Source organism: Nothobranchius furzeri, chromosome 10 (assembly GCF_043380555.1).
Source record: "Nothobranchius furzeri strain GRZ-AD chromosome 10, NfurGRZ-RIMD1, whole genome shotgun sequence".
Lineage (NCBI taxonomy): Eukaryota > Metazoa > Chordata > Actinopteri > Cyprinodontiformes > Nothobranchiidae > Nothobranchius > Nothobranchius furzeri.
In genome coordinates this window covers 69,276,086-69,296,454 of record NC_091750.1, presented here as the reverse complement: position 1 = coordinate 69,296,454, position 20,369 = coordinate 69,276,086, and the positions used below count along the sequence as shown (strand labels likewise).

Genomic DNA, 20,369 nt, shown 5'->3' with positions numbered 1-20,369 from the left:
GCGAGAGCAGAGGTGATCATGTTTGCCTTGTATGGTCAGATTCCTGACAATAGATCCCAAAGAAAAGACCATGATGCCATCATCTCCAGAGCTTTGGACAAACTTTTCGAAATACTGCAGGAACAGAGATTTTTAATTCTTTAAAGCAGAAAATTGTATTTTTTTAAATCAAAATCTGCTTTTTTATTCAATAAAACAGCTAATAAGATGTCTATTTTGTAGATCTTTTTTTTTTCAGATCTTATTCTTTACATTAGGATTTAACCCTCTGGAAGTAGGCGTTGCTGATGTGCAACATTAAAACCTACCTACCTGGTTACTCCACGTACGTATTTCATGAGCATTTTTACACTCAGAAGAAGGATTTAGTTGTTTGCCCTTTTATCAAAACTTGTTTTGAGCCTGAGAGGGTTAGCTATGATTTTTTTGGTGTACAGTTATGGAAAAAGCACCTTTGGTAATGGTTTAGCAGGTTTGCAGTGAATCCCTCCAACAAATTTGAAGTTGGGAAGTAATGGACGGGGAAAGTCAAAATCCCAGTAGGCTCTCAACAACCAGATGTCAGCATTACCCATCATCTTACAGGCACTGGTGGGTGTTCCTGATAAAACAAGCATGTTCGTGATGACGATGAAATGCATTACGTAATGTTCTAGTCAGCAATACTCACCTTCTTCCACACACACTGATCCAGAACTAAGTCCTGCAGGACGTAGAAGAGGAAGTTCCACGTTCTCACTGAGAAGTTCATCTTGTCTGTCAGTCTGCTGACCGCACCTGGAACGTAGGAAGGTGGAGCAGGTAGCTGAGCACACAGTCTCTCCCAGTTGTTTGCTATCGAAAATCTCAAAGAAAAGACTAGAGGGATGCCCAAGATCTCAGCAGTTAAATTGCTTCCAGAATAGATGGGATCAGCCAGGAGAACGTCATAGTTTCCCTTCCTCAGCTTCTTCACGATGGGCTCTGATTTCACCACCATCCAAAAACTGGAGGGAAATCTCAGTGTTGATCTTGAACAATTCCATGTATTTGATGTAAAGCTGAAAGTAGTTCATGTGGTCCATGTCATACATGTTGAATTGAATGAATTCAGCCAATAAATTCTCAAAATCTTCTTTAGAGACGGAGACATCAAAAGGCTGGTAATTAAAGCGGGAGGGTTCACTGCTGTGGATGAACATGGATGTGCTCGGGACCAGGACGGTCACCTGGTGTCCTCTGTCCACCAGCGTCTCCAGCAGCAGCTTCCTGTTAATCCAGTGGCTGGCCTCGGTGTACCAAACCAAAATCTTCCCTCCATCTACTCCAGATGTTACAGGAAGTAGCAGCAGGATGCAGGCAGAGACGCACGCGCAGCTCCATGGTGGACGTCTGTCTGTCTGTGGGAAATCCAGCTGTGAACTTTATACTGGATGTGCCGTACGGATACTTATTAACTGTGAACTCTGACTCGTTTCAGTACTAAAGTACAAAACATCAAAGCTGTTGAAAAGCTCAAATGTTTGAACTCAGAGTGCATATCCTTTTGATTTTCTTTCACTTATTTGTGTTTCTATCCCTGCAGGTTTATGGGAAATAAAACCTAGAACTAAATGTGTTGTACTTGTTCAGGCTTATTTCTGGATAGCAGTGTTTCATACTCTGTACTGTTTGAATTCTGCAATGATTCCCAAACGTCACGTTTAACTTTAACTCTCTTTTTAGGACTTTCTGCAGTTTTCTTATTTTTTTTAAATGTAGAAATAAAATATTAGATTTGTTGGTATTTATTTTGGTGAAACAGTAATTTGTGGTTGTGAGATCTCTGTTACACAATAATCAACAAGCTGAGATAAAACTTTATTGTTCATTTATGGTAAATAGTCTGTATTTGGTATAGCGCCTTCTAGAGTCCTGGAACCCCCCAAGGCGCTTTACAACACATTCACCCATTCACACTCCGGTGGTGATGAGCTACACTGTAGCCACAGCTGCCCTGGGGCGTCCTGACAGAGGCGAGTCTGCCATACGCAGGCGACGCCGGTCCCTCCGAACAACATTTAAATGAAACATTGTCCTGCTGTAGCCGCAGTCATGAACATTACTAATAAAACCATAAATAAATCCACTAATATCACTTCTCAGGTGCAGCATGACATTTGACCCCAAATTCCCTCCACACACCGACCTGAAAACCCTTCACAAGTGCAGGTCATTTATAACTAGTCATTTGGACAGCAGTCGCTCTCGAGGGAGAGCGGGTCGTTCAGTAATCAGAAGGTTGCGGGTTTAATCCCGGCTGTTTGATATTTTTTCTAAACATTTTGACAGAAGTTACTGAAACTTGAGCAAAAACTAAATGGTCAGAATTTAACAAAAAATTGTGAAGTACAAACCATTTATTCAGAAGTGAAAACATTAGACACTGATGTTTTTCCTTTTCCTTTTTTGTAATAATAAAAACCCAAAACCCTATTTGATCACACAGAAGATAAAAAATACATCAAAACACTTTTGTTTTTGCCTTTTTTTAAACAGTTTCTTACTTCCCTATTTTTACACAAGAGGTCAGTGGTCAAAAGACCGATTAAAATCTACATTAAATCAGCCTTTCTATTCAATATTTAACTTTAATAAACCTGAGCTGAGTTTGTTATTCAGCCTTCCTCTTGGTCTTCCTTCTGCAGCAGCACCTCCGGAAACAGAACCTGCAGGTCTTGTCGAGGAGGAACAGGAGCAGCAGAACCACAGAGAGCAGGAAGCTCAGGACATCCAGGCTGTGATACTGCTACCAGGTGAGCTCGTGGGCCTGGACCCTCAGGTGCTTTGCTCCTTTGTGCCTCATGGTGAACTCGATCCAGAAAACCGCCTCGTCCAGAGGACTCATGGGTCTGTCGTGGTGGATTCTGGACAGTCTCATGGCACTTTCTTTGTAGCTGTGGATAAACAAGTTAACATAAAGAGTTATTCATAATGTATTGTCAGAGATTAACTTTTATCTCACAAACTGGGAATAATGAAAGGCACATTTGTAGTTTTGTACATTTAAGCTAGGCTACTCTTTCGGGCCATACAGTAAAAATTTACCACGAAAACAGGAAATTGAAGGGAAATATTTATTCTGGTAATAAAGTTAATGCTGACTCATCACCAAAAACGAAACAATTTTTTTTAAATCTTTAAAACAGACTTGGTGCAGGAATTTAAAAAATCTGACGTTGTGTCATCGATGACGGTGTTGATCGCATCTCTGAGGTCTTCAGATGTCAGTGAGTTTAATTCCACAACAACTGCAGCTCCTTTGGCTTTCATGTGCAGCATGTTGTCTGGCTGGTCAGCAAAAACTGGAATTCCCACCATGGGAACGCCATGATAGATGGTCTCATAAACCCCGTTTGCACCTCCATGAGTGATAAAAGCTCTAGTTTTAGGGTGACCTGATGACGGGAGAAAAAGTTTACCGTATTTTCTGGACTATAAGCCGCTACGTTTTTCCCCACGCTTTGAACCACGTGGCTTATAATAAGGTGTGGCTTTACTGAAGGTTTTCTTCACCTGCCACCAGGGGGCGCTTTAGCAGGAAGTGAAACAGGTGGAAGTCAAAAGTGGAAATCGAAGAAAGTGCTCATTTTAGTTTAGCACATGCAAGCAGCCGGCACGACGAAGAATCTTTTTCAAATCCATACCCCCTCATCATGGTAACTACACGTATGAGTTCATATGATGCCGCATTTAAGTTGAAGGCCATCGATTTGGCAGTAAAGGAGAGAAACAGTGCTGCCGCACGTAAGCTTGGCATGAATGAATCCATGGTTCGGCGCTGGAGACGGCAGCAGGAAGAACTCATTCAAGCCATCTTCACCCGGGGATGATGACAGCAACACGGACAGCGACACCGACATCGCCACAGAAATATGTGATGAAGCTCTTCTGAGGCTGTTCAACTCCGACACTGAAGAAGAGGACTTTAATGGTTTCATTGCACAAGAGGAAGATGAATAAACTAATCGATAACTTTTCTGTTTTGTTTCATACTGATCGGTTCAGTTACGTTCAGTTAAACTACGTTTTCAATTCAGTAGAGATCAGCGGCTTTTAGCCCGGTGGGGCTTATATTGAGGTGCGCTCTATAGTCCGGAAATTACGGTAATTAACTTTAGAGAAGAAGATAAAGTATTTTATTTAAGACCTTTATTTGAATAAATACACACTCACCTAAAGGATTATTAGGAACACCACACTAATACGGTGTTTGACCCACTTTCACCTTCAGAACTGCCTTAATTCATTGATCCAACAAGGTGCTGAAAGCATTCTTTAGAAATGTCGGCCATATTGACAGGATAGCATCTTCCAGTTGGGAGATGTGTGGGACGCACATCCAGGGCACGAAGCTCCCGTTCCACCACATCCCAAAGATGCTCTATCGGGTTGAGATCTGGTAACTGTGGAGGCCGTTGTAGTACAGTGAACTCATCGTCATGTTCAAGAAACCAGTTAGAAATGATTGGAGCTTCATGACATGGTGCATTATCCTGCTGGAAGTAGCCATCAGAGGATGGGTACATGGTGGTCATGAAGGGATAGACATGGTCAGAAACAATGCTCAGGTGCCCAGTTGGCACTAAGGGGCCTAAAGTGTGTCAAGTAAACGTCCCCCACACCATGACACCACCACCACCAGCCTGCACAGTGGTAACAAGGCATGATGGATCCATGTTTTCATTCTGTTTATGCCAAATTCTGACTCCACCATTTGAATGTCTCAAATGAAATCGAGACTCCTCAGACCAGGCAACATTTTTCCAGTCTTCAACTGTCCAGTTTTGATGAGCTGGTGCAAACTGTGGCCTCTTTTTCCTAATTGTAGTGGAGATGAGTGGTACCCGGTGGGGTCTTCTGCTGTTGTAGCCCAACCACCTGAAGGTTGTGCATGTTGTGGCTTCACAGATGCTTTGCTGCATTCCTCGGTGGTAACGAGGGTTAGGCTCTTCTATCAGCTTGAATCAGTCGGCGCATTCTCCTCTGACCTCTAGCATCAACAAGGCATTTTCGCCCACAGGACTGCCGCATACTGGATGTTTTTCCCTTTTCACACCATTCTTTGTAAATCCTAGAAATGGTTGTGGGTGAAAATCCCAGTAACTGAGCAGATTGTGAAATACTCAGACCGGCCCGCCTGGCACCAACAACCACGCCATGCTCAAAATAGCTTAAATCACCCATGCTTTCGTTCTTTTTAAACACAGAAACAGTTTTGTTTACCTGTTTTGTAGCTACAGTTTCGCCGACGGCTGCCGGCTTCTTCAGGCTGACGCTGATGGTGGCGCGTCACTTCCTTCTCCGTTTATCTGCGGGCAGCAGAGGACGTTGTCGCCCTCTACTGCCCGCTCTCCCCTCTCCGACGAGGCAGTCCCATGCGTGGTCCAGCGTGTAAACTCCGTCGTCCCTGTTCATGGTCCCACATCCACGTCTCCTTATCTCTATTGCTGTGATAGAGTGGGAACTCTGGAAGTTATTTGCTGATCTGACAGTATCTTCAAGATAAGGGCTCCGGTCAGAGAGCAGGGCACGGAGAGACAGTTTTACGTATTTAATGACAGTTGAAGTATGGACATCTGTACATTTCTGTGGTTCCGTGTGGTATGTCAGTCATGAACGCACACGAGGCTGTCTGCCATCACCAACAGCTTGGACAAAATGGTAGAAACGGCTTTACAGGAAGTGACTATCTAGAGGAAGTGATGTCACAAACTGGACCACCAAAATAAGAGTGGGGTAACTTTACACATGGATCTTCTAGAACTGCCATAACTATAGTCATAACTATAAGCCTTTCTGACAATTGCTTCCTTGATCCATCTTTTGTATTTTTGTTGTTCGGTGGTTATGATCCGTGTGTTGTCCCAGTCCATTATATGGTTTTCTCTTAAGCAATGATCTGTTATGGCTGACTTTTTTATTGTACTTTCTGCTTCTTCTTTTGCTGCTCTTGTGTGTTTACAATTTGCCTCTTTCTCGCACTCCTTTCTATGTTCTATTGTCCGTGTATTGAGTTGGCGTCCGGTTTCTCCTATGTATGTTTTATTGCATATTTTGCATGGGATTTAGTAGATGACTCCACATTTTTGTCCAGCTGATATTTTGTCTTTTGGGTGTACTAGTCTGTTTCTAACTGTTGTGTATGGTTTTGTTGGTGTGTTTATGTTGTGTTTTTTCATTGTTGCTCTTATTTTTTCCGTTATGCCTCTGATGTATGGTAGGGTTATCACTGGTTTTGGTTCTTGTCTTTCTGGGTTTCTGGTTCTTTTTTTGGGTTGTTCTTTGCTTTCTGTTTTTGTTTGTTGTTTTCCTTTGTTTATCGCCCATGTCGGGTATCTGCAGGTCTTTAAAGCGTGTTGTATGTGTTTGTCTTCTTGTTTACGGTCTCTCTCTTCTGTTATTATGTTTGCTCGGTGATATAATGTTCTGATTACTGACATTTTGTGTATGGTAGGGTGTTCTGATGTCCATAATAGATATTGGTCTGTGTGTGTTGGTTTCCTGTATGTGTTTATGTTTAGGGTTTAGGGCAGTAGAGGGCGACAACGTCCTCTGCTGCCCGCAGATAAACGGAGAAGGAAGTGACGCGCCACCATCAGCGTCAGCCTGAAGAAGCCGGCAGCCGTCGGCGAAACTGTAGCTACAAACAGGTAAACAAAACTGTTTCTGTGTTTAAAAAGAACGAAAGCATGGATTTAGAAAGACACAGCAAGAACACACCTAAGAAGCTTAAATCACCTTTCTTTCTTGTTCTGACCTTCAGTTTGGAGTTCAGGAGATGGTCTTGACCAGGACCACATCCCTAAAAGCATTGAAGCAACTGCCTTGTGATTGGTTGATTAGATAATTGCATTAAGGAGAAGTTGAACAGGTGTTCCTAATAATCCTTTAGGTGAGTGTATAAAAATCTCATTTACTGATCTGTAGATCCTCCACTAGGGTGCAGTATGCATGTGCAGCACAGGTTGGTGTTGAGTTACAGTGGCATAATTTGATAAGTACAACTCCACAGCAATGACACACACACACACACACACACACACACACACACGCACACACACACACACACACACACACACACACACACACAGAGAGAGAGAGAGTCATTTACAATTTTATCAACATGTGTTTTAAACAGGAAAAACATGACTGTGTTTTGATGTAACAATAAATTTATAAATTATTTTAATAAAAAATAAATGCACCAGGACTTTATTTCCTGACATTTTTGTTACATTGTGATGTCAGTGGAGTAAGAGTGGTGCTGTATCCGTCCATCTCAAACCACCTGCAGGTGCTGTAAACTCCACTTTTCTCCTACAAGGGGCGCTGTAACACCAACACAACAGCTGTAAGAAGCAGGGGTGCCTCATTTTAGTCACAAATTTGTAGGAATAAAATCTGAATTTTCTGCCATTTTACTCTTTATCATCAGTTCTGTGTTACCTTGCATAATAATCACTGGATTTTCTAGTTTTATACATTTCTCACCACATAAAAAAGAAAATGTTGGTTGTCCTGAGTAACCGGATCAATCACCATGTGCCTTTATTTTTCTTAGAAACAAACTAAAATCAGGGCATCAGACGTTTGTTCTTTAACAGCAAGACAACACACTTTGTTTTGTAGAGATGCAGGATTGTTTATGGTTGTGTAATTACGCTCCTTGCCTTGTCTCTGTCCTACATTTGCCTTTCTGACTGAATGAATGACTTCCTTTTCCTCTGAAACTTAAAGTATTGGACAAGCATTGATGTATATGTGGCAAGGTGGAGCAGCGAGGGCCAGGGCGGGATTCGATCCCCAGACTCCTGGGTGAAAGTCATACACTCTAACCAGTCAGCCTAAGGTCCATCCCATTGGCCAAGACGCCAGGGCGCATGCTCAATCGGGACACTGTGACAGGATGCTCACACTGTCACATATAGTATATGGGTGGAGACGTATTTCATCACATATTTATGAAGTTCTTTGCACAAAATCACGGTCACAAAAATACATTTCAGCAGTCTTATTCTCGACATTTTCATTACCTTCCAGACTGAGTCCTACTGCACACTGGAAGCAAAAGCAGTGCAGAACGGCACCGCTGCAAATATACTCCATTATATTCAAACCAGCCATGGCGCAACAATTTTCAGAGGCGTGATGCCGCGCTGCTAAAGATAAGATTGGGTTCTATTTTTCCCGTTTATTCCAAACAACATCTACTGACAGATTTTGTGACATTTCTGACAACGCTTGAGTACTTTCTGTAGAACTTTGACATTCCCTGAAGATTAGAAAAAAAACCATCCTGCAGACCCAACCTTCGAGATGCTAGGAAAGCATGCAGCCTGATATGTCAATCAGGGATTCATCAGGATAGCCCTGATGTTCTGAGCTCGTTTAGAGAAATGCCCCCCTGGATTGAGAACCATTGTGTGACATCGACCGACCAAATCATAATCCTTTCTTGGTTGGTCACCCAGATATTAAACTAATTGTTTTATAAGCAAAATAAATTTAAGATGCAGAGAGACATATTAAAGAGCAAGTCACCCCCAACCAGTCGTTCTCCGCTCCCACTTCCTGTTAGAAAAATGCAACAAATGCTGTTGCCTGGCAGACTGAGGGCAGAGCTGCTAACAAATACACAGACTCACAACGACATGATTCTGACATGGTTTTGGAGACGAGTTTAACCCAAGACATGTAGAATTCACCACTCACGAGTCAATTAGAAAAATTAAAGAATTTAATTTTTAAAAAATCGGGAACCGAGGGCACACTGGATAAGGTCGAATGGGGATTGCAACGGAACCGCAGCGTCTGAGGAGGGGAGAGCAGAGGAACAGGTGAATCCAGGGAGGTAAGTCTGAACTAGGAAGGTGCAGAGTTAAGACTTACTGGAAGCTGGGGGCTGAGGAATTGGGGAGGGTAGGTGGAGTGCCGGTGTCGGTACAGGATCTGCTCGGGTGCAAGATCGGCTCGGGGTCCTTCGACTGCCGATAATGTCAAAGTACGGCAAACCCACTCGGACAAAATACACTACACATCTTTATACTGTTGGAAAGAATTTAGCAGATTCGTTATTAAAATAATGTTTCTCACGACGTAAGTTTGTGTTTATAATGGTATTTGTAAAATAAAACACTATATTGTATTCATAATGTTGAACTCCTCTTTGAGCACATCCCTTGAAGGATCATAGGTATTAGCAACACCTGTGAAATTGTGTTTGCAGGAAAGAAGTGTATCCCGTTTATTGAAGTATTTTGTGTTTAGAGTTTTTGACCTCTTGTCCATGCGTAGTTCAGTTACGCTCATAGTTGCTAGCCAAAACTCTGGAGTTAAAAGTTTTCTGGCTTTACTAAAATACCTGTCTGTACTTATTTGATTGATGGTAGTTTTACTTTCTGTTAGACTCCAAATGTAATCATTTGGCACATTTCTAATTCATAATTTGTAATAATGTAATCGATGATATTAGCATTAGCATTCCTATGGGTTTTTCCATGTATATTAGCATTGCGCTAACCACTCGCTGCCAAATTGCAGCTTTTGCTATTAGAAAATCTCCTTTTGTCACATCGCAATTTAATTGCACATGCAGTTAATCGTTCAGCCCTAATATACATGCAGCTCTATGCTAAAAGTGTATTTTCAAAGAGGTAATGATGGATTTCTTTGTAAAAGTTGTCCATCTTTCCAACAGAAAGATTTGCCTGGACCAACGTAACATGATAACAACGTAACGTGATTACGTAATTTCCGTAAGGTTCATGTTCAGCCAATCAACTACTCTGACGTCATCGGCAGTCGACGGACCCCGAGCCGATCTTGCACCCGAGCACATCTTGTACCGACACCGGGGTGAATCCAAGAGGGGGTGTCCAGGAGAGCGGGCGCGAGGAGAGCAGGAGAGCGGGCCGGCAGGGAGGAGAGGAGAACGGTGAATGCTGCATCCAGGAGATTTATGGGGCACAGGTAAGTAATCCAGCGGGATCATGGAGATGCCCAAGTAGTCAATCAGAGGAGCCACAGGAAAACCAGAGAAGCTCCAGAAGCTTCAGAAGTCCAAGGAGATCCTGAGGAGTCAAGGTAAGGCCCACAAAATTATCCAAAAATCCTGGGAACCGGTAAGCACAAGTATATCTACAAGGGTTCTAAAATCCGAAAATAAATAGAGTTAACCTGGAGACACAAAGGGCTGGAACTACCAAGTTGTAGTTAATCATCCGGCATTGAGATGTGTTCTCCTCCTCCTCTTATAGCTGGACCCGCTGATAGTTAATGAGCTGCAGCTGGAGCCTCCCTCTCCTGAAACACAGCAGCTCAAAGATGGAACAAAAATGAGAGGAGCACTCACCCCGGCACATGACAATTTCTGCTGCGGCCTCTGTGACATCATAGAGTTCTGAGCATTCTGCCTAAGCAACACATTCTCACACCCGAAGCGGCCGAAACTGACGACGGGTGACCAAGCGTTTGTTTCCGACGCGCTGGGAGGCGACGCGCTGTGTCAGAGCATCGCTTTCCGACGCCCGTGGTAAAACGGACATTTCAAAGACATCTAACCTCTAACCTCCAGCGATTTAACCTTCCCCTCGCCTCCATCCTAACCTTAACCCTGTGTCTCTTTCAAAATTTCCTGTTGTAGCGTCATGAATGACCTCTAATTTGTGACAAAGGTCGCATTTTCCCAGCAGGGTCAAGCTGGGTCGTTCTGTAGCTTTGCCCCACAGATTAACCACGCCAGGAGCCGTGATGTCTGCTGAAACCATCTTTATCTGCTGCTGTTCCGTCCCAAGATGAAGGACACTTCTAGTTTCACAATAATAATATTAAATAATAATTTCAATAAACTCTTGACTTTATTACTGTTATTACAACCATCATAAATAATCTCTTGATTCAGTATACATGTATTTTAATAACTGAAATGACTTGTTATGCTTTGGGTATAATAATAGTTATGGTTGATAATCCGTAATGTGTGGTCATTAAACCAGAAGGTCATCGTGCACGTTAACCAGCCACATTCGGAAGGGATCCAGGGTAAAGGGTAAAACCATCACATGTCTTTACTCATGACCAAGCTTTCTGATGCTGAGAGTGGGCGTGTTCTGAGGGTTTTGTTAAAACAGAATTCCAACAGCAAAAGTTCAGTTCTTGAACCATACAAGGAGATGAGGGACGGCCGCCCGAATCTCTACTAAGCATTCTGTCACGCTGATAGAATCGCTCTGAGTAAATGCAACTGTAACCAGCTGACGCAAAACTCCTTCAGAGTTAAGCCAGACACTCGATACCGTGTACCCGCGACATCTCTGGACCAGAGGATCGGTTCTACTCAAGTCTTCTCTACCGGACCGAGTACCCCTGAGGCTGACAACATCCTCCTTGACCTCCGGATCCACACAGAGGGTCGTCTTGCTGGGTGAGGTAGCACACAGATGGTGTTTGATGCTGTTCTTCCTAAGAAACGACTCAGTTAGCTGCAAAACAACTTTCCACCCAGAAATGCTTCTCTCGCTGAAAGAAACCTTCTGAGATTCATTCACGCATCAAAAAAACTCGCATTTTCATTTTAGCATCCATTCAGTCACAGGTTTGCTTTTTAAAACAAGTTTTAATATCAAATTTTCTGTTCAAAAATGGTCATTTCTAAATTGTCATTTTTTTAAGTGTTAGTAATAAATTCTTAACTTTAAAAACCTGACTCTTCTTTGAAATGAAACACAGAATGGTGCATATTTTTGGTTAATAAAAAGCAAAGATTCCTTTAAACTTCTGATTAAATAAATAAACTTTTGCTATTAAATTTAATTATCTTAAATTAAACATTAATCTTTGGATTAAAAATAGACCAAGCTCGTTGGCATATGAACTTCTATCGAATATATAATATCCTAGATATTTATATATAATAGATGCTTCATTGTTAACTTGTCTGGATCTTTTCTAAGAATCTAACAAAGCTGATAACAGTGTTGATTCTAGTATGTAGTTAAACACGCTACACCGTTAACTGTGTTTGAGAAGAACGATAGAACAAGAAACACAGTTTTGCATGCTCAAGTGGGTTAAAGTTAGGATGGAGGTGAGGGGAAGGTTAAACAGCTCGAGGTTAAAGGTTAAATGTTGGTGAAATGTCCGTTTTACCTCGTGAGTTGGGAGACGACACTCTGGCGCAGCGCGCCGCCTCTAAACACGTTGGAAACAAACGCTTGGTCACCGTTCGTCAGTTTCAGCCACTTCAGGTGTGAGAATGTGTTGGCCTAAGATATCTAATTACTTACATTTTTATTTCATGTTCAACATTTTAGTTTCACACGTCCAGCTGCCAAAGCCTGGCTCTACATGTCTGCTCCCCACAGCTCAGTTCTGTTCAGGTTATTTATAAAGCGCCAATCCACAACAAGGGTCGTCTCAGAGCCCTTTACAGAGCCAGCGTTCCAGTTCAATTCAATTCAAATTCAAAAATACTTTATTAATCCCAGAGGGAAATTGATTGCTGTAGTAGCTCAGAATAATAATAATAATAATCAAGTCATCAAAGAGTTGTTGTATATTACAATGGCTGTTGGCAGGAAGGATCTCCAGTAGCGGTCAGTGTTGCAGCGAAACTGAAGAAGCCTCTGACTGAAGACACTCTTCTGTTGTCGGACAGTCTTGTGAAGAGAATGCTCAGGGTTGTCCATCATTTTCTTGATTCTCTGGAGAATCCTTCTTTGCATTATCTCCTCCAGTGGTTCCACAGTCGTCCCCAGAACAGAACCAGCCTTTTTTATTAGGCTGTTGAGCCTTTTCAGCAGTGGCGGCTGGTGAAAAATATTTTTGGTGGGGCTGTGCTATTTTTTTTTTTAACAAACTTGTGCTTTCTGAGCTTTGTGCACAACTTCACTATTTCCTGAATTAAGCACAGCTCTTTTATTTCCTGTCTTACATCATTGGACAAACTGATTAATCCAGGTGTGTCTGACTATTGGCACGCTGCCTTGCGGACCAAGGTTGAAAAATACTGCATTAAATTGCACATAAAATAACATGACCATAAATGGTAAATAGGCAATGCAAGAGGCAAGTAACAAAACCATTTTGTTTAATTTCAACATTTGAGTGAACACGAAAAATTATGAGCAGGTCACTGTTACAGTAATGGTAGTAAACACTACTTAGACAAAATGCCAGAAATTTACACTGTTAGGACTTATGGAAAGTGGAAACACTTTCATAGGAAATAATGTCATCAGTATCCTCTTACAAATGTCATATTTCCCACTTTTTGGGACAAATCAGAAATGTTTTATTGTCCCAAAAGCTGGGAAATTTGTTTGCTGCAGCAGAAGTGTAACAAGTTAAATGGAATCAGATTGATGTATGTACAAATTTACTTGAAATACACATTTACATGATTAAATATGTATAATAGGTATGTGTGTTGAAATGAGTTTTTACAGTTATTGCACATTAAACAATGTACATGTTATTAAACAAATGTCCCTGTTTGTGGGACAACCAAGGATTTCTGATTCTGATTGTCTTGTTTACAGAAATGTAATGTACAGCTTACCTCTGCACCCAGCTGCTGTTCTCCCTGTCCAAACGTCCTCCGTTTCTTTGTTGGCTGCTGCACTGATGCGCTGCATTCCTCAGTCAGAGAATGAATGGGGTCCCCAATGAGACACAAGTTCCACATCCACCTTCTGTGGATCCCAGCCGTTTTGAATAACAAACACAGAAAGCAAAATAACGCATTAGCGTGATTGCATCCAGCTAGCCACTGCTTCCTGGTGTACCAATTTTGGGAGAAGCGTCGTGTGTACAGTTTACCCTTCTCCTTGTCCTGCTGGCTTATCTTTACGTCGGGCTGATCTGGTCCAAGCTCTTTGACATTAAATTTTTCCACCATAGTTCTCCTCTCGAACGGATACTGGAGAAGAGACCGAACTGAATTCAGTGGCTGCTGAGATCCGGTCTCCATGCTGCTGGTTGTAGGCGCACTGGCGTCCATGTCTACGTCTGCGTCACGACCGTCACGAGTCACGACCAAAAACGTGCTGGAGTCGAGACTCTCCGAGTTCTACCGAACACCAACGAAAGCCTTGGCGGTAGCTCTATCGCCCATCATGCTTCTGAAACAACGTTGACGCTGATTGGATACATTCCCATTCCTACCCTTTGATTTTCTTGTCAGCAATTGGACAACTGGTCCCGTCTTGTTTGGGCGATTGAAAAACAGCACACAGCCTCCACCCCTCGGCAGAGACCGGCAGAGATTGGCAGAGACCAATATAGATATATATATATGATTTATTTTTGTTACAAAACACACAATTAACTTACAATATGTGATTATTGTTAATTTTATTTATTTATTCTTTTTAAATAAAAATTAAAAACACTGGGGAAACTGGGAGGGCGGCGCCCTATCGCCCTCTACTGGCCAGCCGCCACTGCTTTTCAGGTCCCTGCTTCTGATGCTGCTAACCCAACAGACGATGGCTGAAGAGATTACACTCTCAACAACAGACTTGTAGAAGATCTGCAGCATCTTGCTACAGACATTGAAGGACCTAAGCGTCCTCAAGAAGCGAAGTCTGCTGTGTCCCTTCTTGTAAACGGCTTCGCTGTTCTTTCTCCAGTCCAGTCTGTTGTCCAGGTGAACTCCAAGGTGTTTGTATTCCTTAACCACCTCCACTTCTTCTCCCATGATGGAAACAGTGTTTGACTCCACCCTGCTTCTTCTGAAGTCTAAAATCATCTCCTTTGTTTTGTTCACATTCAAGGTCAGATGATTGTTTCCACACCATGCCACAAAGTGCTCCACCAGCTCTCTGTACTCAGCTTCCTGTCCATCTCTGATACACCCAACAACTGCAGAGTCATCTGAGTATTTCTGTCTCTTGGCAAATAATATGGGCGACAACTTACTGCCAAGAGTTCAACACCTGGGCTGCAGAGACGACATTTCGCTGAAACATGACCTGGATGGCACCATCTGTTGTTGACAAGCACTGCCACTCCACCTCCTTTTCTTTTCCCGCTCCTCTTCAGATCTCTGTCTGCTCGTACAGTCTGGAATCCTGGCAGAGAGACGCTGGAATCGGGGATATGGTCCTGCAGCCACGTCTCAGTGAAGCACATAACACTGCACTGCCGATACTCTGGCTGAGTCCTTGAAAGGGCTTGGAGTTCATCCATCTTGTTGGCCAGTGATCTCACATTGCCCATAATGATCGATGGAAGAGATGGTTTGGGCGTTTTAGCTCATTTGGGATTTGTGGCTTCAGTTGAGGTATTATTTCAGCCTTCCCAATGTTAATCAGCTGCTCTCGATTGTAAACCAGCTTGTTGCCATGGTTACACATCATAACAAATGCTCAAAAAGTGAAAAAATAGCAGTAAAAATCCTCAAAGCTTCACAGCACCAGAAACAGAAAAGTAAAATGTCCAAAAAAAACTAAAGTTTTTCTTGAGAAACTAGAAGAAAAAAAGTCCAAGAAAAGGCAAAACTTACATAAAGTCAACAGAGCTACTCCAACATGCAACCACCCAGAGCAGCGCAGTTCTGGAAAAAAAAATAAAAAAATTCTACTGATTCAAAAGTGCTTTGAGTTCAGCTCATTGTTCCAGTCATTTAAAGGTTTTCTACCTAAGGAAACGCAGCAGATTGCATGGAGTCACCCACTTTTTGTGTCAGAGGCTTTCCAGCAATCCCCACACTAAGCAAGCATGTTTCTATGTTAAAGAAAGCTGCATCAGTTACTCACTCACTCACACCCAGAGACACGTTAGGGTCACTAGTTAACCCTACGTGTGTGTGGGGGGAACCGGAGCGCCCGGAGTAAACCCACGCATTCATGATGGGGAACTAATTCTCCATCAGGAAGCCCCTTTTTTTTCTGCTGTGCTTGTGTGTGCTCTAAAGGGGTGTTGCATCTAAGATTAGATATTCACTCACTCACACACTCACTCACTCACACAAAAATGTCTAAATTTAGAGAATGCTAATTTTCGTGAGGTCACAGCTGGGGTTTAAACTGGTGACGTCATCATGAAGCCCGAGTGTTTTGGGGGTCAGATGCTAATTTAAGGCCTAACTTTATGTTTCCGTAGACACGCCGGAGTGAGAAACTTCTTGAAGCGCCTCCACAATGAAACATTCTGGTTCCTGACTGTTTGTGGAACGCTGTCTTTGGGAGAAGGCTCGTTTTCATGAAGACTTCTGCTTGCTTCCACTGAATCTATCTGTTCTGCAGGTGGAGAGCAAACATCATGTCCCATCTCGTAATCCTCGTCAGGCTCCAGACTCTCAGAAGTTTGTTCCTGAGGTTCACACAGAGAAGCTTCCTCTACCAGCTGGTACGTGAAGGCTTCCAGCTCCTCAGACAGCTTCTCGTCTGGCTCAGGCGTGTTCTTCCGGGAGTTAAAGGTCTCCAGTTGTTCTGAGAGATCATGGTTGATTTTCTCCAGATCTCTAATTTGTGTCTCTAAGTCCTCGTTGAACGAGTCCTTGTTCTGAATCTCCTGTCCCAGCCGGACTTTCAGCTCTGACTCCTGTTTTAAACGCTGTTGCTGGTCTTCAATCAGATGTTCTCGTTCCTCCAGCTGAGTTTTGAGAGTCTGAATTGTAATTTTGAAGGTCTCTGCATTACTCTGGTAGTAATCCAGTCCCTCTTCTAGTTCACTCATTTCTACCTTTAATTTCTCATAAACGTTGTCTTTGTTCCGCTGGATTTTCTGCTGCTGATCAAACTTGGATCTCAGCAGCTCAGATTCCCGTCTGAGTCGCTTTTGGAGGTTTTCCAGCAGATCATCTTTCTCCTTCAGCTGTAAGTTTACCTCCTGCATCATTTTGTTGCAGGACTCTGCCTCACCTCGGTAATAATCCAGTTTCTGTTTGAGTTCATCAATCAGAGTTCTGGATTTTTTACACTCGCTCTCTACCTTTGAGCTTATTTCAGCTTGGTCACTGAGACTTGTGTCCAGGCGAGACAGCCGTAGGTGTTCCGAGCCGACTGTCTGGAAAAGGGAATCGAAAGTCGGATGCCGACATCCAGACGACTCCTGCTGGACTGGCTCAGCTAATCTGAGACTGGGTCCCAGCTGAGTTTCGCCCTCTGAACTGGGTTCACATTCCCCGCAGAGAGAAGCCTTTTCTCCGTCCTCCTCAGAAAGCGTCTCCTCTGCCTCGTTCGTCTCAGAGAAGATACTTTTCATCTCGTCTACCAGAACACCGTTTATAATCTCTAAATCTCTGATTTGTTCATGTAAAGCCTCGGTGAGCGAGTCTTTATTCTGTTTCTCCTCTTCCAGCTGCAGTCTCAGCTCTGACTCCAGTCCTAACTGGTTTTGCAAACTTTCAGAAACATTTAGTTTTTCCTCCAACTTAATTTTCAAAGCCTGAATTGTAGTTTTGCAGGTCTCAGCGTTAAGCTGGTAGTAATCCAGACGCTCTTTCAGTTCACTAATTTCTTCTCTTAGTTTCTGATCAACTTCGTTCCTAATCTGGTCGTTTATCTTCCCCTGTTCAAATCTACGTCTCAGCTGGGATTCCTGCTTTAAAAGATTTTGCAGATTTTCACACACAGTTGCTTTCTTCTTCAGTTTGGTCTCTAAAGCCTGCAGGGTGACCTTGCAGGTCTCTGCGTTGTCTTGATAAACGTCCAGTTCTTGTTCCAGGACGGTAATTATGTCGTTGTATTTTTCCAATTCAGTCTCTGCTTGTAACGTTTGCTGCTTTTCATCACTTAACCATTTCTCCGTGATTAAAAGCTGAGACTGGACTTTCTCCAAGAGCGCCATATGGGAAAAATAAATTTTGGGGTGTTTACACCCAGATAATTCCCGCTGAAGCTCCTCAGATGAAAAATGTAGAATAGACATGATTCTAGAGGCTCTTGGTCTTTTATCAAACTCAGAAAAAAGGTTTGAGGTTGTAAAAGACGATTGTCTCAGAGAGTCGATGCGTCACACACCAGCAGTCGGCTGCTAATGAAGTGGGAGCTGGCTGATGCTAGATAATAGGACTCTGAGCCTTTATGACGTCACTTCAAAGGATCACGTGGGTGGGGTGAAAGAAGGAGTAGTAGTAGGCACTGGTGGTCATAGTAACCCAAATGGGCGGAGCCTAACTTTAATGCATTTATCTCAGTCTGGACCATCGACGCTCCAGTGTTAACATCAACAGCAGCACCTGAACGCCCCTTTCTTTAACTTTATATGTAATAAAAATGAACTTTAACCTGAACCAACGTATTTCTTTCAGGAAATGTGAAAAATTTCTCTTTTTTTTCAAAATGTTGGCTTATAAGTCCTTTTGTCCCACATTTTGAATTTTTTGTCATATTTTATTATTTATCTCAATTATAACGTATTACAATAACACAACACCAATGTTTAAAATGCATCATTTTGGAGCAGCAGAGCTGTTTTTGTCAAAAACAACGTAAATGAGAAACGGGGGGGGGGGGGGCTGTGTCACGTTGAAGAAAATGTCGAGCAGAGCTAGAATTACGAAGCCCTCAACGTCCACACCCAGGGCTGTGTATCTGTTTGAACTCTTGGGGCATTCTTGAGCAGAGAGGAGGAACAGCGCTGATCTTTGATGCGCTCCAGGCAACTGCGTCCTGCGCACGGCACATTGTCAAAGTGGCGCAACCCAAAAAATCTAATAAGCCCACGGGGGCAAGGCTCTACAGCAGAGCCCCCCTGTAGATTCCCCCGTTTCTGACCTTTTGTGGGACTTGAGCGAGAGCAGAGGCGATCATGTTTGCCTTGTATGGTCAGATTCTTGAGAATATCCCAAAGAAAAGACCATGATGCCATCATCTCCAGAGCTTTGGACAAACTTTTCGAAATACTGCAGGAACAGAGATTTTTAATTCTTTAGAGCTGAAAATTGTATTTTTTTAAATCAAAATTTGCTTTTTTATTCAATAAAACAGCTAATAAGATGTCTATTTTGTGGATTTTTTTTTCAGATCTTATTCTTTACATTAGGATTTAACCCTCTGGAAGTAGGCGTTGCTGATGTGCAACATTAAAACCTACCTACCTGGTTACTCCACGTACGTATTTCATGAGCATTTTTACACTCAGAAGAAGGATTTAGTTGTTTGCCCTTTTATCAAAACTTGTTTTGAGCCTGAGAGGGTTAACTATGATTTTTTTGGTGTACAATTATGGAAAGAGCACCTTTGGTAATGGTTTAGCAGGTTTGCAGTGAATCCCTCCAACAAATTTGAAGTTGGGAAGTAATGGACGGGGAAAGTCAAAATCCCAGCAGGTTCTCAACAACCAGATGTCAGCATTACCCATCATCTTACAGGCACTGGTGGGTGTTCCTGAGAAAACAAACATGTTCGTGATGACGATGAAATCCATTACGTAATTTTCTAGTCAGCAATACTCACCTTCTTCCACACACACTGATCCAGAACTAAGTCCTGCAGGACGTAGAAGAGGAAGTTCCACGTTCTCTCTGAGAAGTTCATCTTGTCTGTCAGTCTGCTGACCGCAACTGGAACGTAGGAAGGTGGAGCAGGTGGCTGACCACACAGTCTCTCCCAGTTGTTTGCTATCGAAAATCTCAAAGAAAAGACTAGAGGGATGCCCAAGATCTCAGCAGTTAAATTGCTTCCAGAATAGATGGGATCAGCCAGGAGAACGTCATAGTTTCCCTTCCTCAGCTTCTTCACGATGGGCTCTGATTTCACCACACCGTCCAAAAACTGGAGGGAAATCTCAGTGTTGATCTTGAACAATTCCATGTATTTGATGTAAAGCTGAAAGTAGTTCATGTGGTCCATGTCATACATGTTGAATTGAATGAATTCAGCCAATAAATTCTCAAAATCTTCTTTAGAGACGGAGACATCAAAAGGCTGGTAATTAAAGCGGGAGGGTTCACTGCTGTTGATGAACATGGATGTGCTCGGGACCAGGACGGTCACCTGGTGTCCTCTGTCCACCAGCGTCTCCAGCAGCAGCTTCCTGTTAATCCAGTGGCTGGCCTCGGTGTACCAAACCAAAATCTTCCCTCCATCTACTCCAGATGTTACAGGAAGTAGCAGCAGGATGCAGGCAGAGACGCACGCGCAGCTCCATGGTGGACGTCTGTCTGTGGGAAATCCAGCTGTGAACTTTATACTGGATGTGCCGTACGGATACTTATTAACTGTGAACTCTGACTCGTTTCAGTACTAAAGTACAAAACATCAAAGCTGTTTAAAAGCTCAAATGTTTGAACTCAGAGTGCATATCCTTTTGATTTTCTTTCACTTATTTGTGTTTCTATCCCTGCAGGTTTATGGGAAATAAAACCTAGAACTAAATGTGTTGTACTTGTTCAGGCTTAT

The 20,369-nt window shown here is 42.8% G+C and overlaps 1 protein-coding gene and 1 pseudogene across 1 annotated transcript; both read right to left on the bottom strand.

Moving 5' to 3' along the window:
- LOC139072047 (uncharacterized) overlaps positions 1-20,341 on the bottom strand; it is a 47,774-nt pseudogene extending 27,433 nt beyond the window's left edge.
- LOC139072290 (uncharacterized) lies at positions 1,403-14,244 on the bottom strand. Its single transcript, XM_070555942.1, has 2 exons — positions 13,580-14,244; positions 1,403-2,915 (listed from the first exon to the last, which is right to left on the bottom strand). Exons 1-2 carry the CDS (start codon positions 14,018-14,020, stop codon positions 2,637-2,639), a joined length of 720 nt encoding a protein of 239 aa, XP_070412043.1. The 5' UTR covers positions 14,021-14,244; the 3' UTR covers positions 1,403-2,636.
- Positions 20,342-20,369: the final 28 nt, after the last annotated feature.